Source organism: Ascaphus truei, chromosome 11 (assembly GCF_040206685.1).
Source record: "Ascaphus truei isolate aAscTru1 chromosome 11, aAscTru1.hap1, whole genome shotgun sequence".
Lineage (NCBI taxonomy): Eukaryota > Metazoa > Chordata > Amphibia > Anura > Ascaphidae > Ascaphus > Ascaphus truei.
Window position 1 is genome coordinate 37224329 of NC_134493.1, and position 15725 is coordinate 37240053.

Genomic DNA, 15725 nt, shown 5'->3' on the forward strand with positions numbered 1-15725 from the left:
ACAGTTACTAAAATTGGCAGACAACATTGCAAGTAATCTTGCACTTTTAACACATTTACTAAAAACTGCTACAAAATGATATATTTGCAACATTACCTGCTTATATTTCCTTCAACTTCTTGGTAGCTGCAGCTTCCAATGCTCTGGAATTGAAATCTATAATTAGTCCTATGACATAACCAAGTGGCATGATTAATTTAACCACTGGAAATCAAAACACTAACCGCCTCTGTTGTAAATAAATGTGCATGCAGGCGTATTGTAAACAGACAAGATGCAATCCGGCAACAGAAACACGCCATGTTAGAGAGCAGCTTAAAAGCAGATCACTGAGGGGCACAGAAGCCCCTGCCAGGGAGGAGCACTTCCGTTTCACGTGAAGAGGCTGCTTTGCAAATCAAGTCCGATGGAGAAGGAGCAGCTTACACACAGCTCACTGCAACCTGCAGGGGCAGAGGCTGGGGGAGTCCTGGGGGTGTGGGGCGTGCAGGGGCTGGGAGAGTCCTGGGGGGTGCAGGTGTCCTAGGGGTGTGGGGGGGTCCAGGTGCAGTCCTAGGGGTGTGGGGGGTCGAGGGGCAGTCCTGGAGGTGTGGGGGGTCGAGGGGTAGTCCTAGGGGTGTGGGGGGGGGGTCGAGGGGTAGTCCTAGGGTGTGGGGGGGGGGGGGGTCGAGGGGTAGTCCTAGGGTGTGGGGGGGGGTCGAGGGGTAGTCCTAGGGGTGTGGGGGGGGGGTCGAGGGGCAGTCCTAGGGGTGTGGGGGGGGGTCGAGGGGCAGTCCTAGGGGTGGGGGGGGGTCGAGGGGCAGTCCTAGGGGTGGGGGGGGTCGAGGGGCAGTCCTAGGGGTGGGGGGGGGGGGTCGAGGGGCAGTCCTAGGGGTGGGGGGGGGGGGGTCGAGGGGCAGTCCTAGGGGTGGGGGGGGGGGGTCGAGGGGCAGTCCTAGGGGTGGGGGGGGGGGTCGAGGGGCAGTCCTAGGGGTGGGGGGGGGTCGAGGGGCAGTCCTAGGGGTGGGGGGGGGGGTCGAGGGGCAGTCCTAGGGGTGGGGGGGGGTCGAGGGCAGTCCTAGGGGTGGGGGGGGGGTCGAGGGGCAGTCCTAGGGGTGGGGGGGGGTCGAGGGCAGTCCTAGGGGTGGGGGGGGGTCGAGGGGCAGTCCTAGGGGTGGGGGGGGGGGGTCGAGGGGCAGTCCTAGGGGTGGGGGTGGGGTCGAGGGCAGTCCTAGGGGTGGAGGGGGGGGGGGGTCGAGGGGCAGTTCCTAGGGGGGGGGGTCGAGGGGCAGTCCTAGGGGTGCAGGGGGGTCGAGGGAGGCAGTCCTAGGGTGTGGGGGGTCGAGGGGCAGTCCTAGGGGTGTGGGGGGTCGAGGGGCAGTCCTAGGGGTGTGGGGGGTCGAGGGGCAGTCCTAGGGGTGTGGGGGGTCCAGGGGCAGTCCAGTGCTAGCGCATGGGGGTGTATATGATGGATTCTTGCATGTTAATGGCACACATTTGGGAGATGCCGGTGTACAAAGAGAGGCAGGAAACAAACAAATGCAGACACAAGGATTCCGGCGGGTGGGGCGAACTCGGGTGTAATGGGGGAAACATTAACATTTCTGTCTGAGGGGCAGGGAGGGTGGGTGGGGAGTCTGTCTGAGGGGCAGGGAGGGTGGGTGGGGGAGTCTGTCTGAGGGGCAGGAGGGAGGGTGGGGTGGGGGAGTCTGTCTGAGGGGCAGGGAGGGTGGGTGGGTGGGGGAGTCTGTCTGAGGGGGCAGGAGGGAGGGTGGGTGGGGGAGTCTGTCTGAGGGGCAGGGAGGGAGGGTGGGTGGGGGAGTCTGTCTGAGGGGCAGGGAGGGAGGGTGGGTGGGGAGTCTGTCTGAGGGGCAGGGAGGGAGGGTGGGTGGGGGAGTCTGTCTGAGGGGCAGGGAGGGAGGGTGGGTGGGGGAGTCTGTCTGAGGGGCAGGGAGGGAGGGTGGGTGGGGGAGTCTGTCTGAGGGGCAGGGAGGGAGGGTGGGTGGGGGAGTCTGTCTGAGGGGCAGGAGGGAGGGTGGGTGGGGGAGTCTGTCTGAGGGGCAGGGAGGGTGGGTGGGTGAGTCTGTCTGAGGGGCAGGGAGGGTGGGTGGGTGAGTCTGTCTGAGGGGCAGGGAGGGAGGGTGGGTGGGTGGGTGAGTCTGTCTGAGGGGCAGGGAGGGAGGGTGAGTCTGTCTGAGGGGCAGGGAGGGTGGGTGAGTCTGTCTGAGGGGCAGGGAGGGTGGGTGGGTGGGGAGTCTGTCTGAGGGTGAGGGGGTGAGGGGGAGGGGGGGGAGGAGGGGGAGGGCGGGAGGGGGGGAGGGAGGGGGAGGGCGGGAGGGAGGGTGAGGGGGAGGGCGGGAGGGAGGGGTGAGGGGGGAGGGGGGGGAGGTGAGGGGGGTAGGGGGAAGGGAAGGAGGGGGGGAGGAGGGGAGGGGGGGAGGGAGGGTGAGGGGGAGGGGGGGAGGGAGGGAGGGGGGGAGGGGGGGAGGGAGGGGGGGAGGGGGGGAGGGGAGGGGGGGAGGGGGGGAGGGAGGGAGGGGGGGAGGGGGGGGAGGGGAGGGGGGAGGGGAGGGGGGGGGGAGGGGGGGGAGGGAGGGGGGGAGGGAGGGGGGGAGGGAGGGGGGGAGGGGGGGGAGGGAGGGGGGTAGGCGGGAGGGAGGGGGGAGGGAGGGGGGAGGGGGGAGGAGGGGGGAGGGGGAGGGCGGGGGGGAGGGAGGGGGGCGGGGGGAGGGAGGGGGGGAGGAGAGGGGGGGAGGGGGGGAGGGAGGGAGGGAGGGGGGGTGGGGAGTCTGTCTGAGGGGGAGGGAGGGTGGGAGGGAGGGTGGGGGGAGGGTGGGTGGGTGGGGGAGTCTGGTCTGAGGGGGAGAGAGGGAGGGTGGGGTGAGTCTGTCTGAGGGGGAGAGAGGGAGGGTGGTGAGTCTGTCTGAGGGGGAGAGAGGGAGGGTGGGTGAGTCTGTCTGAGGGGGAGAGAGGGAGGGTGGGTGAGTCTGTCTGAGGGGAGGGAGGAGGGAGGGTGGGTGGGGAGTCTGTCTGAGGGGGAGGGAGGGAGGGTGGGTGGGGGAGTCTGTCTGAGGGGGAGGGAGGGAGGGTGGGTGGGGGAGTCTGTCTGAGGGGGAGGGAGGGAGGGTGGGTGGGGAGTCTGTCTGAGGGGGAGGGAGGGAGGGTGGGTGGGGGAGTCTGTCTGAGGGGGAGGGAGGGAGGGTGGGTGGGGGAGTCTGTCTGAGGGGGAGGGAGGGAGGGTGGGTGGGGGAGTCTGTCTGAGGGGGAGGGAGGGAGGGTGGGTGGGGAGTCTGTCTGAGGGGGAGGGAGGGAGGGTGGGTGGGGGAGTCTGTCTGAGGGGGAGGGGGGGAGGGGGGAGGGTGGGTGGGGGAGTCTGTCTGAGGGGCAGGGAGGGAGGGTGGGTGGGGGAGTCTGTCTGAGGGGCAGGGAGGGAGGGTGGGGGAGTCTGTCTGAGGGGCAGGGAGGAGGGTGGGGGAGTCTGTCTGAGGGGCAGGGGAGGGAGGGTGGGGGAGTCTGTCTGAGGGGCAGGGAGGGAGGGTGGGGGAGTCTGTCTGAGGGGCAGGGAGGGAGGGTGGGGGAGTCTGTCTGAGGGGCAGGGAGGGAGGGTGGGTGGGGGAGTCTGTCTGAGGGGCAGGGAGGGAGGGTGGGTGGGTGGGGGAGTCTGTCTGAGGGGCAGGGAGGGGGGTGGGTGGGTGGGTGGGGAGTCTGTCTGAGGGGCAGGGAGGGTGGGTGGGTGGGGGAGTCTGTCTGAGGGCAGGGAGGGAGGGTGGGTGGGGGAGTCTGTCTGAGGGGCAGGGAGGGAGGGTGGGTGGGGGAGTCTGTCTGAAGGGCAGGGAGGGAGGGTGGGTGTGTGAGTCTGTCTGAGGGGCAGGGAGGGAGGGTGGGTGGGTGGGGGGAGTCTGTCTGAGGGGCAGGGAGGGAGGGTGGGTGGGTGGGGGAGTCTGTCTGAGGGGCAGGGAGGGAGGGTGGGTGGGTGGGGAGTCTGTCTGAGGGGCAGGGGAGGGAGGGTGGGTGGGGGAGTCTGTCTGAGGGGCAGGGAGGGAGGGTGGGTGGGTGGGTGGGTGGGGAGTCTGTCCTGAGGGGCAGGGAGGGAGGGTGGGTGGGGGAGTCTGTCTGAGGGGCAGGGAGGGTGGGTGGGTGGGGGAGTCTGTCTGAGGGGGCAGGGAGGGTGGGTGGGTGGGGGAGTCTGTCTGAGGGGCAGGGAGGGAGGGTGGGTGGGTGGGGGAGTCTGTCTGAGGGGCAGGGAGGGAGGGTGGGTGGGTGGGTGGGGGAGTCTGTCTGAGGGGCAGGAGGGAGGGTGGGTGGGTGGGGGAGTCCTGTCTGAGGGGCAGGGAGGGTGGGTGGGTGGGGGAGTCTGTCTGAGGGGCAGGGAGGGAGGGTGGGTGGGTGGGGAGTCTGTCTGAGGGGCAGGGAGGAGGGTGGGTGGGGGAGTCTGTCTGAGGGGCAGGGAGGGAGGGTGGGTGGGGGAGTCTGTCTGAGGGGCAGGGAGGTAGGGGGTGGGTGGTGTGGGGTGGGGGGAGTCTGGCTGAGGGTGCAGGAGGGAGGGTGGGTGGGTGGGGGAGTCTGTCTGAGGTGCAGGGAGGGAGGGTGGGTGGGGGTGGGGGAGTCTGTCTGAGGTGCAGGAGGGAGGTGGGTGGGTGGGGAGGGAGGGTGGGTGGGTGGGGGAGTCTGTCTGAGGTGCAGGGAGGTGGGTGGGTGGGGGAGTCTGTCTGAGGTGCAGGGAGGGGTGGGTGGGTGGGGGAGTCTGTCTGAGGTGCAGGGAGGGAGGGTGGGTGGGTGGGGGAGTCTGTCTGAGGTGCAGGGAGGGAGGGAGGGCGGGGGAGTCTGTCTGACGTGCAGGGAGGGAGGGAGGCGGGGGAGTCTGTCTGACGTGCAGGGAGGAGGGGGGCGGGGGAGTCTGTCTGACGTGCAGGGAGGGAGGGGAGGGCGGGGGAGTCTGTCTGACGTGCAGGGAGGGAGGGAGGGCGGGGGAGTCTGTCTGAGGTGGAGGGAGGGAGGGCGGGGGAGTCTGTCTGAGGTGGAGGGAGGGAGGGCGGGGGAGTCTGTCTGAGGTGCAGGGAGGGAGGGCGGGGGAGTCTGTCTGAGGTGCAGGGAGGGAGGGGGGGGTTAGTCTGTCTGAGGTGCAGGGAGGGAGGGGGGGTTAGTCTGTCTGAGGTGCAGGGAGGGAGGGGGGGGTTAGTCTGTCTGAGGTGCAGGGAGGGAGGGGGGGTTAGTCTGTCTGAGGTGCAGGGAGGGAGGGGGGGTTAGTCTGTCTGAGGTGCAGGGAGGGAGGGGGGGGGGGTTAGGTCTGTCTGAGGTGGCAGGGAGGGAGGGGGGGGGGTTAGTCTGTCTGAGGTGGAGGAGGAGGGGGGGGGGGGTTAGTCTGTCTGAGGTGGAGGGAGGGAGGGGGGGGGTTAGTCTGTCTGAGGTGGAGGGAGGGGGGGGGGGGTTAGTCTGTCTGAGGTGGAGGGAGGGAGGGGGGGGGTTAGTCTGTCTGAGGTGGAGGGAGGGAGGGGGGGTTAGTCTGTCTGAGGTGGAGGGAGGGAGGGGGGGGTTAGTCTGTCTGATGGTTGAGGGGGAGGAGGGGGGGTTAGTCTGTCTGAGGTGCAGGGAGGGAGGGAGGGGGGGGGGGTTAGTCTGTCTGAGGTGCAGGGAGGGAGGGGGGGGTTAGTCGGTCTGAGGTGCAGGGAGGAGGGGGGGGTAGTCGGTCTGAGGTGCAGGGAGGGAGGGGGGGGGTTAGTCGGTCTGAGGTGCAGGGAGGGAGGGGGGGGGTTAGTCGGTCTGAGGTGCAGGGAGGGAGGGTGGGGGTGAGTCGGTCTGAGGTGCAGGGAGGGAGGGGGGGGGTGAGTCGGTCTGAGGTGCAGGGAGGGAGGGGAGGTGCAGGGAGGGAGGGGGGGTGAGTCGGTCTGAGGTGCAGGGAGGGAGGGAGGTGCAGGGAGGGAGGGGAGGTGCAGGGAGGAGGGGAGGTGCAGGAGGGAGGGGGGGTGAGTCGGTCTGAGGTGCAGGGAGGGAGGGGAGGTGCAGGGAGGGAGGGGAGGTGCAGGGAGGGAGGGGAGGTGCAGGGAGGGAGGGGAGGTGCAGGGAGGGAGGGGAGGTGCAGGGAGGGAGGGGGGGTGAGTCGGTCTGAGGTGCAGGGAGGGAGGGGAGGTGCAGGGAGGGAGGGAGGGGAGGTGCAGGGGGAGGGGGGGGTGAGTCGGTCTGAGGTGCAGGGAGGGAGGGGGGGTGAGTCGGTCTGAGGTGCAGGGAGGAGGGGGGGTGAGTCGGTCTGAGGTGCAGGGAGGGAGGGAGGGTGAGTCGGTCTGAGGTGCAGGGAGGGAGGGGGGGTGAGTCGGTCTGAGGTGCAGGGAGGGAGGGGGGGTGAGTCGGTCTGAGGTGCAGGGAGGGAGGGGGGGTGAGTCGGTCTGAGGTGCAGGGAGGGAGGGGGGGTGAGTCGGTCTGAGGTGCAGGGAGGGAGGGGGGGTGCGTCGGTCTGAGGTGCAGGGAGGGAGGGGGGGTGAGTCGGTCTGAGGTGCAGGGAGGGAGGGGGGGTGAGTCGGTCTGAGGTGCAGGGAGGAGGGGGGGTGAGTCGGTCTGAGGTGCAGGGAGGGAGGGGGGGTGAGTCGGTCTGAGGTGCAGGGAGGGAGGGGGGGTGAGTCGGTCTGAGGTGCAGGGAGGAGGGGGGGTGAGTCAGTCTGAGGTGCAGGGAGGGAGGGGGGGTGAGTCGGTCTGAGGTGCAGGGAGGGAGGGGGGGTGAGTCGGTCTGAGGTGCAGGGAGGGAGGGGGGGTGAGTCGGTCTGAGGTGCAGGAGGGAGGGGGGGTGAGTCGGTCTGAGGTGCAGGGGGAGGGGAGGGGGGGGGGGGTGAGTCGGTCTGAGGGTGCAGGAGGGAGGGGGGGTGAGTCGGTCTGAGGTGCAGGGAGGGAGGGGGGTGAGTCGGTCTGAGGTGCAGGGAGGGAGGGGGGGTGAGTCGGTCTGAGGTGCAGGGAGGGGAGGGGGGGTGAGTCGGTCTGAGGTGCAGGGAGGGAGGGGGGGTGAGTCGGTCTGAGGTGCAGGGAGGGAGGGGGGGGGTGAGTCGGTCTGAGGTGCAGGGAGGGAGGGGGGGTGAGTCGGTCTGAGGTGCAGGGAGGGAGGGGGGGGGTGAGTCGGTCTGAGGTGCAGGAGGGAGGGGGGGTGAGTCGGTCTGAGGTGCAGGGAGGGAGGGGGGGTGAGTCGGTCTGAGGTGCAGGAGGGAGGGGGGGTGAGTCGGTCTGAGGTGCAGGGAGGGAGGGGGGGTGAGTCGGTCTGAGGTGCAGGAGGGAGGGGGGGTGAGTCGGTCTGAGGTGCAGGGAGGGAGGGGGGGGGTGAGTCGAGTCTGAGGTGCAGGGAGGGAGGGGGGGGTGAGTCGGTCTGAGGTGCAGGAAGGGAGGGGGTGAGTCGGTCTGAGGTGCAGGGAGGGAGGGGGGGTGAGTCGGTCTGAGGTGCAGGGAGGGAGGGGGGGTGAGTCGGTCTGAGGTGCAGGGAGGGAGGGGGGTGAGTCGGTCTGAGGTGCAGGGAGGGAGGGGGGTGAGTCGGTCTGAGGTGCAGGGAGGGAGGGGGGGTGAGTCGGTCTGAGGTGCAGGGAGGGAGGGGGGGGTGAGTCGGTCTGAGGTGCAGGGAGGGAGGGGGGGTGAGTCGGTCTGAGGTGCAGGGAGGGAGGGGGGGTGAGTCGGTCTGAGGTGCAGGGAGGGAGGGGGGGTGAGTCGGTCTGAGGTGCAGGGAGGGAGGGGGGGTGAGTCGGTCTGAGGTGCAGGGAGGGAGGGGGGGTGAGTCGGTCTGAGGTGCAGGAGGGAGGGGGGGTGAGTCGGTCTGAGGTGCAGGGAGGGAGGGGGGGTGAGTCGGTCTGAGGTGCAGGGAGGGAGGGGGGGTGAGTCGGTCTGAGGTGCAGGAGGGAGGGGGGTGAGTCGGTCTGAGGTGCAGGGAGGGAGGGGGGGTGAGTCGGTCTGAGTGCAGGGAGGGAGGGGGGGTGAGTCGGTCTGAGGTGCAGGGAGGGAGGGGGGTGAGTCGGTCTGAGGTGCAGGGAGGGAGGGGGGTGTGAGTCGGTCTGAGGTGCAGGGAGGGAGGGGGGGTGAGTCGGTCTGAGGTGCAGGGAGGGAGGGGGGGTGAGTCGGTCTGAGGTGCAGGAGGGGGAGGGGGGTGAGTCGGTCTGAGGTGCAGGGGGGGGAGGGGGGGTGAGTCGGTCTGAGGTGCAGGGGGGGAGGGGGGGTGAGTCGGTCTGAGGTGCAGGGGGGGAGGGGGGGTGAGTCGGTCTGAGGTGCAGGGAGGGGAGGGGGGGTGAGTCGGTCTGAGGTGCAGGGAGGGAGGGGGGGTGAGTCGGTCTGAGTGCAGGGAGGGAGGGGGGGTGAGTCGGTCTGAGGTGCAGGGAGGGAGGGGGGGGTGAGTCGGTCTGAGGTGCAGGGAGGGAGGGGGGTGAGTCGGTCTGAGGTGCAGGGAGGGAGGGGGGGTGAGTCGGTCTGAGGTGCAGGGAGGGAGGGGGGGGTGAGTCGGTCTGAGGTGCAGGGAGGGAGGGGGGGTGAGTCGGTCTGAGGTGCAGGGAGGGAGGGGGGGTGAGTCGGTCTGAGGTGCAGGGAGGGAGGGGGGTGAGTCGGTCTGAGGTGCAGGGAAGGAGGGGGGGTGAGTCGGTCTGAGGTGCAGGGGGAGGGAGGGGGGGGAGTCGGTCTGAGGTGCAGGGAGGGAGGGAGGGAGGGGGAGTCGGTCTGAGGTGCAGGGAGGGAGGGAGGGAGGGGGAGTCGGTCTGAGGTGCAGGGAGGGAGGGGGGGAGTCGGTCTGAGGTGCAGGGAGGGAGGGGGGGAGTCGGTCTGAGGTGCAGGAGGGAGGGAGGGGGGGAGTCGGTCTGAGGTGCAGGGAGGGAGGGGGGGAGTCGTCTGAGGTGCAGGGAGGGAGGGGGGGGAGTCGGTCTGAGGTGCAGGGAGGAGGGAGGGGGGGGGAGTCGGTCTGAGGTGCAGGGAGGGAGGGAGGGGGGGGAGTCGGTCTGAGGTGCAGGGAGGGAGGGAGGGGGGGAGTCGGTCTGAGGTGCACGGAGGGAGGGGGGGTAAGTCGGTCTGAGGTGCACGGAGGGAGGGGGGGTAAGTCGGTCTGAGGTGCAGGGAGGGAGGGGGGGGAGTCGGTCTGAGTGCAGGGAGGGGAGGGGAGGGGGAGTCGGTCTGAGGTGCAGGGAGGGAGGGGGGGGGGAGTCCGGTCTGAGGTGCAGGGAGGGAGGGGGGGGAGTCGGTCTGAGTGCAGGGAGGGAGGGGGGGGAGTCGGTCTGAGGTGCAGGGAGGAGGGGGGGGGAGTCGGTCTGAGGTGCAGGGAGGGAGGGGGGGGGAGTCGGTCTGAGGTGCAGGGAGGGAGGGGGGGGAGTCGGTCTGAGGTGCAGGAGGGAGGGAGGGGGAGTCGGTCTGAGGTGCAGGAGGGAGGGAGGGGGAGTCGGTCTGAGGTGCAGGGAGGGAGGGGGGGAGTCGGTCTGAGGTGCAGGGAGGGAGGGGGGGGAGGTCGGTCTGAGGTGCAGGGGAGGATGGGGGGGAGTCGGTCTGAGGTGCAGGGGAGGGAGGGAGGGGGGGGAGTCGGTCTGAGGTGCACGGAGGGAGGGGGGTAAGTCGGTCTGAGGGTGCACGGAGGAGGGGGGGTAAGTCGGTCTGAGGTGCACGGAGGGAGGGGGGGTAAGTCGGTCTGAGGTGCACGGAGGGAGGGGGGGAAGTCGGTCTGAGGTGCAGGGAGGGAGGGGGGGAGTCGGTCTGAGGTGCAGGAGGGAGGGGGGGGAGTCGGTCTGAGGTGCAGATAAAGGGGGGGTATCTGGGCTTGAGGTGCAGGGAGAGTGTGTCGGTCGGGATCAGGCTGCATCCGTTGCCCCACTCACCTCATGTATATAAAGTGCACTGCAGTGACATGCGGAAGCAGCGGCCTCGGGGCGCTCCTCAATCCGTAAGAGGGAGCGCTGAAACCACAGTCGACACATTCAGCGGCGCCATTTTCTCCACCAAAAATCCAGGTTCAGGAAGAGGAGGCCGCGCGCCAGCGGCACTTCCGGTCCCTAGCTGCCTAAACCCCTCCAAAATGGCCGGCATAGCAACCGCCACTTGACAACCAACGATCTGGGAGGGAATGGGGACTGCAGAGTGCAAGCAAAGGCTGCAGACACCAAACCATATTATACACTCCCAGCATTGTCCTGTAACAGTCAAAGCTCTAGGAGCTGGGGGTTTATGTTCTTATAATAAATACCTTTCAATACCATTTACTCGGTTCAAAAATGTGTGTTGTCTTATTAAATATATATATATATTTAATTTGATCAATACTACATTCTGAAAGATTTAACCCATAATATTTTTTGTTCTCTTGTTTTCACCTACCTGGCCTTGTAGCTGGGACATATAGTCACAGACGAACAAGTGCTGATCACAACAAAAACCTTTCCAGGTGTGAGTTAGATGTAAAGGATTGTAAGATCCCTAATAAATATGTACCAATATACATTGTGGTCACACCACATCCACGTAGGGCCTTATGCCATACCTGCAGAAGCAGATTGAATGTTCCAAATGCATGAAATGTGAGTGTTCTGGGCCAAATAACATACAATTCAATGTAATCAGTGACTAAAATTTGCAATACTCATTTAAAGTGTATAATATAACTTTCCATTGAGATTGTCTGCCAATGGCTGGCATTTATTTTTAATGAGTTACACTTAACAGGCCTGAATATGTAGCCATAGAGTATGTCATGAATATTTTACTACAACGGATCCCACACTAGAAGTGCAAGAAAATGTTTACAGAAGAATGATAATAGTTGCACATTAACCCGGTTGCCAGGAAATCCTAAAATACTTTTTTTTACCAATTACATACAGCATGATATGTAAACAGAAATGAACTCCACAGCATTCTTTTTAAATTATGCAAACATGCTTCATTCCAGACAGAAAATTACCAAACAATAATTGCTCTACAGATCTAAAAAAAATAATAAGTGTTTACTAGAGGGATGTTATTGCCAATTCTATTGTATGTTTGTATATAACTATATATTCAGGCACCAAGAAATACATTGTAAGCTCTATGGGGCAGGGACTTTACAAGGGGGACATATTATTATTATAATTAAATTCATCCATAGGAGGTGTTTCCCTTGCATGGCAGAAGATCCTGTATCCCACACTGACAGGGGTACTAAAATCCACTTATTTTCAGATACTATATTGAAGGAAGGCGAATCTGATGCAGAGAAATGTCTCAAAGTATCGTCACTTAGGCACAGTAACCATACAGGTAATAGTACAGCTGTGTCCTATTGTGAAAAGCACCACTGTATACCAGATCTGGACAAATAACCCACTCTTAAGGCATTTATAATAGTACCGTGTGCAACTACATTACACACACTCACACTCTTCCCCCTTTTAAACAGAATTGCCGTGCATGTGCAGTGTAAAACATGCATTTTCCTCTAGCACAATGCAAAGGTCCTTTGCTGTTTTGCTGACAACAATACCCCCAAGTACCCAGCTACATTCTTTGTACAGGCTTGGAAAGACCATCACATGCATAACCCATTGGAAAGGCATAATTTGTTGTGCAGCCTGAACTGCTGCAATCAGCCTGGCTGAACAGGTTTATATTTTAAGGTCTTCGTTTATATAAGGGTCTTATAGTGCAGCATAATTATCACGGTGATCCATTAGGATCACACTTGCACGTACACCAGACCTTCATCTGTGCTTTACTCGGTAAGGGTCTTGTAATTCCAACACATGTGGAAGAGGCTCTGACATTGTAAAACGGCAATGACTGCTACGAAGCCCGCCACAGAGAGGCTTCCATGGCGCCTGCTGCTTGTTCTTAAGCCTTGTTTGGGAAAACTGCCAGCTGTTAAATGAAATGGGGCTGGGCTTGAGCCCAGCAGAGGTTTGCTCTAAAAAAGACAGCACACGGCACAGCTCTGCCTTCTCCTCGGATTTGCTGGGCTGTGCTCTTTGTCAGAGATCGGTTTCTCTCAATCTGCAGATTCCCAGTGCAATGTGGGCGTGATGTTCTGTGTTCAGTGGATCGTTGCTGAAACGCTTAGCATCCGTTAACCCAGGGGTGGCCAACTCCAGTCCTCAAGGGCCACCAACAGGTCAGGATATCCCTGTTTCGGCACATGTGGCTCAAGCCGTGGCTCAGCCACGGATTGAGCCACCTGTGCTGCAGCAGAGACTGATTACGCCACCTGTGCTGAAGCAGAGACTGATTGAGCCACCTGTGTAAGGCTGCGTCCCCGCTAGCGCTGAGCGGGCGGCGCTTATAGATATATGTAAGTCCCCGCTCACGCTGTGCGCTCGTGCGCACACACACCCTCGGCGCTTACGTAAACAAAAATATTATACTTTCCAGCGCGATCAACTACCCGCAATGCCCCCCCCCCACGCGCGTGCGCGTAAATGCAGGACACCCGACGCTTATGCTTGGAGCGCTCTCAGCGCCAGCGGGGACTCAGCCGAAGGATGTGCTTATAGTGCCGGCGACAGCGACGCAATGTTGCGTCAAAACAAAGGCATTGCCGCCGGCGCTTATAGTGGACGCGACGGCGCAACGGAGCGACAGCGCTACCAAAAATCTGGTAGTCAGTTGTATTTGATTTTTTGAGAGACGGTCTCCACATGTGACTGGCTATAAGCCAATCAGGGAGCTTCTCCGCCCGTCTGCCTTCCCCCTTGCTGACGTCACCGGCCTTGCAGCCAGCAACGTCTCCAAAATACAACTTTCGTGACGGCGACCGGTGACATCATCGGTCGCCGTCTCTATAAACGCAGCGACATTCACTTGATTATTCTGAGTTATAACACCACCATGACTTGAGGCAGTTCTCCGTACTATCCCCCTCCTCATTAAAGGTGAGAATTCCACACGGCCGTAAATAATTCGTAAATAATTTAAGTCTAATTAGTTTCCTTAAATGTAACTGTGCTAAAAGCAAAGATTTGGTTGTGTGGCATTTTTTTTTTTTAATTAACTGTGATTTGCATTGTTTAGCGGCCTCGGCTTGGGGGGAGCATTTGTCAATCAAGTGTTTTCTCTACCCCTATCCTTATCAGAGAGACAGTAAGAGAAAGGGAGGGGGAGTGTCTGTGTAAACTCTTGTGGATCACACAGTGATTGTAGACAAAAAGGAAGCAGACAGAGGAAAATGAGATCCCTCCGAAGTCTAATGTTACTATGTTGACAAATTAACTTTAAAAATACTGTTGGGTGTCAGCGTTGGGTAAAAATAAGGCATCAATCTCCCAGCTGTCACCCCTAAAACATGGCACTGCCATGAGTCTAGGAAGGGTGAGCCCTTTAAACAAGGACCCAGCTGTAGACTAGCAGCCTGGATTCTTGTCAGTTCGTCAGCGCTCAGACCTTGTATGTGTATTCTGGTCAGGCGCGCAGCAAGACACACAATGCTTCTAGCACAGGACGCAGCTTTTCTTTTCGTGGTAACATTTTCTACGCGGCTCCTGGTATCCTCGCACCTTTTCTACATAACCAATGCCGGGGAGAGGGAAATGATGTAAATGTCATAGAAAATACAAGAGATAGTCTCAGTCTGTGAAGGCAGATTCATTGTGTGATTGTTTCCGCTACGTTCAGCAATGTGTCAAATCAAAGCTCTCATTTACCCCCAGTGACATCAGGGCTGTAGAGTAGGCCACCAACAGGTCAGGCTTTAAGGATACCCCTGCTTCAGCACAGGTGGCTCAGTTGAAGAGGCTGCTTCAGCACAGGTGGCTCAGTTGAAGAGGCTGCTTCAGCACAAGTGGCTCAGTCGATTGAGCCACCTGCGCTGAAGCAGAGATATCCTGAAAACCTGACCTGTTGGTGGCCCTTGAGGACTGGAGTTGACCACACTTGTAGTAGATTAAACTGATATCCAGAGCTCCGCACTGCTGTCCAGTTGTCACATTACGTGCATAAGGGGCGCTTTCTGCTGCATTATAACTTTGACTGTCTGCCAACTGGGAGGCATTCGCTTCCTCTTTCTGAATGCATTGTGGTTAGTATTGTCCTTGAAATCTTCTCTTCGCTTTCATTTGTGGTTTGAGGAAAATGCTACTGACATTTCCATTGCCAGATCGGCCAGCCTCATTAGCGCTATTAGAGAGGGTTGGGGATCTTTACAATGCATCTGATCTCCGACGCGCTATTAGAGAGGGTTGGGGTTCCTTACAATGCATCTGATCTCAGACGCGCTATTAGAGAGGGTTGGGGTTCCTTACAATGCATCTGATCTCAGACGCGCTATTAGAGAGGGTTGGGGTTCCTTACAATGCATCTGATCTCAGACGCGCTATTAGAGAGGGTTGGGGTTCCTTACAATGCATCTGATCTCAGACGCGCTATTAGAGAGGGTTGGGGTTCCTTACAATGCATCTGATCTCAGACGCGCTATTAGAGAGGGTTGGTGTTCCTTACAATGCTTCTGATCTCAGACGCGCTATTAGAGAGGGTTGGGGTTCCTTACAATGCATCTGATCTCAAACGCGCTATTAGAGAGGGTTGGGGTTCCGCAGAATTTCACAATATAAATATAGTGTTCCTTAACCAAAAAATGGTTGGAAACCACTGCCCTAAATCCTCAATCCTGCCTGCTGTCCAGTGTCCCCTAGTAAGTCTGCTACAGTATGAGGCCGTCTTGTCATCCTTTAGAACGGTGCATGAATTTTGCTGAGCTAGGGATAGATGGCTTAACAGTGTTCGGAATCGGGGCAGATCTGAGCAGTGACACCAAGTCCTCAGCTCAGCAGTTCCAGAGAGAGAGAGAGAGAGGGGGAAAAGACAGATATTTTTGAGCAGGTGCAGTCTGCCTTTTCGTTCCTATTTTTATAGAGCTGCTACTCATCAAGTCCCAAGTGCTAAGCTTCCGTCTGCCTGAGAGAGTCTGCTGGCTGTCATCACATGGACACATCCAGTGTGTGTTTGGTGGGGGGAGTGACTGAGGGTGACACTCAAATTTCTGTTCTAATTAAAATAATGCCCTCTTGTGTCACTGACAAGAGAATGACATCTTCTTTCTGAGTGAGTTTCCTCACACTCCGAGGAACAAGTCCTGCTGTCATTTAGGTTACCAAAGCCGTTATTACAGACAGGCAGATGCAGGGCACACCCTCCAACATTTTGGCACCACATAAAATAGGTCCCAACGTACTTCTACTCGTACTGCATGGGGGTCCATCCAAGCAATTCCTATGGACGTTCCCCAAACCCATGCAGCTCACCACACACAACAAACTTGCAATGTTAATTAGGTACAGGTAGGGCAGGGGCGGCCAACTCCAGTCCTCAAGGGACACCAACAGGTCAGGTTTTAAGGATATCCCTGTGTCAACACAGGTGGCTCATTCAGTCTTCAACTGAGCCACTGATTGAGCCACCTGTGCTTGAAGCAGGGATATCCTGAAAACCTGCCCTGTTGGGGGCCCTTGAGGACTGGAGTTGGCCTCCCCTGTGTTAGAGGGTATGATCCTGACCTAACAGGCCAACACATTGGGAGAGGATCAAAATGATAGTTACCAACTTTCCCTGAATTTCATTAAAACTATACAGTGTACGAGTATCTCACCCAGTTTGGGATGTTACAGAAGATGAGATTTTATAGAGGTTTTTTTTCCAGCGCCTTTGTATGTATGTATGTATGTATGTATTAAATCCTCTTTATCCTTTTGAATAGGAGAACTACTTTGTAGTCAATAGCACTCTAGACATTTTCACGTCGTCACGTTAGAGACACACTTCTCTTAAATGTCCTTAACGGATGGTGGGAGAATGTTAGC

The 15725-nt window shown here is 60.6% G+C and overlaps 1 protein-coding gene across 4 annotated transcripts in view; it reads right to left on the reverse strand.

Moving 5' to 3' along the window:
- TNRC6A (trinucleotide repeat containing adaptor 6A) overlaps positions 1–9943 on the reverse strand; it is a 75027-nt gene extending 65084 nt beyond the window's left edge. For all 4 annotated transcript variants that reach the window (XM_075565665.1, XM_075565660.1, XM_075565663.1 and 1 more), the window contains exons 1-2: positions 9786–9943; positions 97–143 (exon numbers count right to left, since the gene is read on the reverse strand). In XM_075565665.1, coding sequence (XP_075421780.1) covers positions 97–143; positions 9786–9884 — 146 coding nt within the window. In that variant the 5' untranslated portion in view covers positions 9885–9943. The remainder of the gene's footprint in view (positions 1–96; positions 144–9785) is intronic.
- Between the last annotated feature and the right edge of the window lie 5782 nt (positions 9944–15725).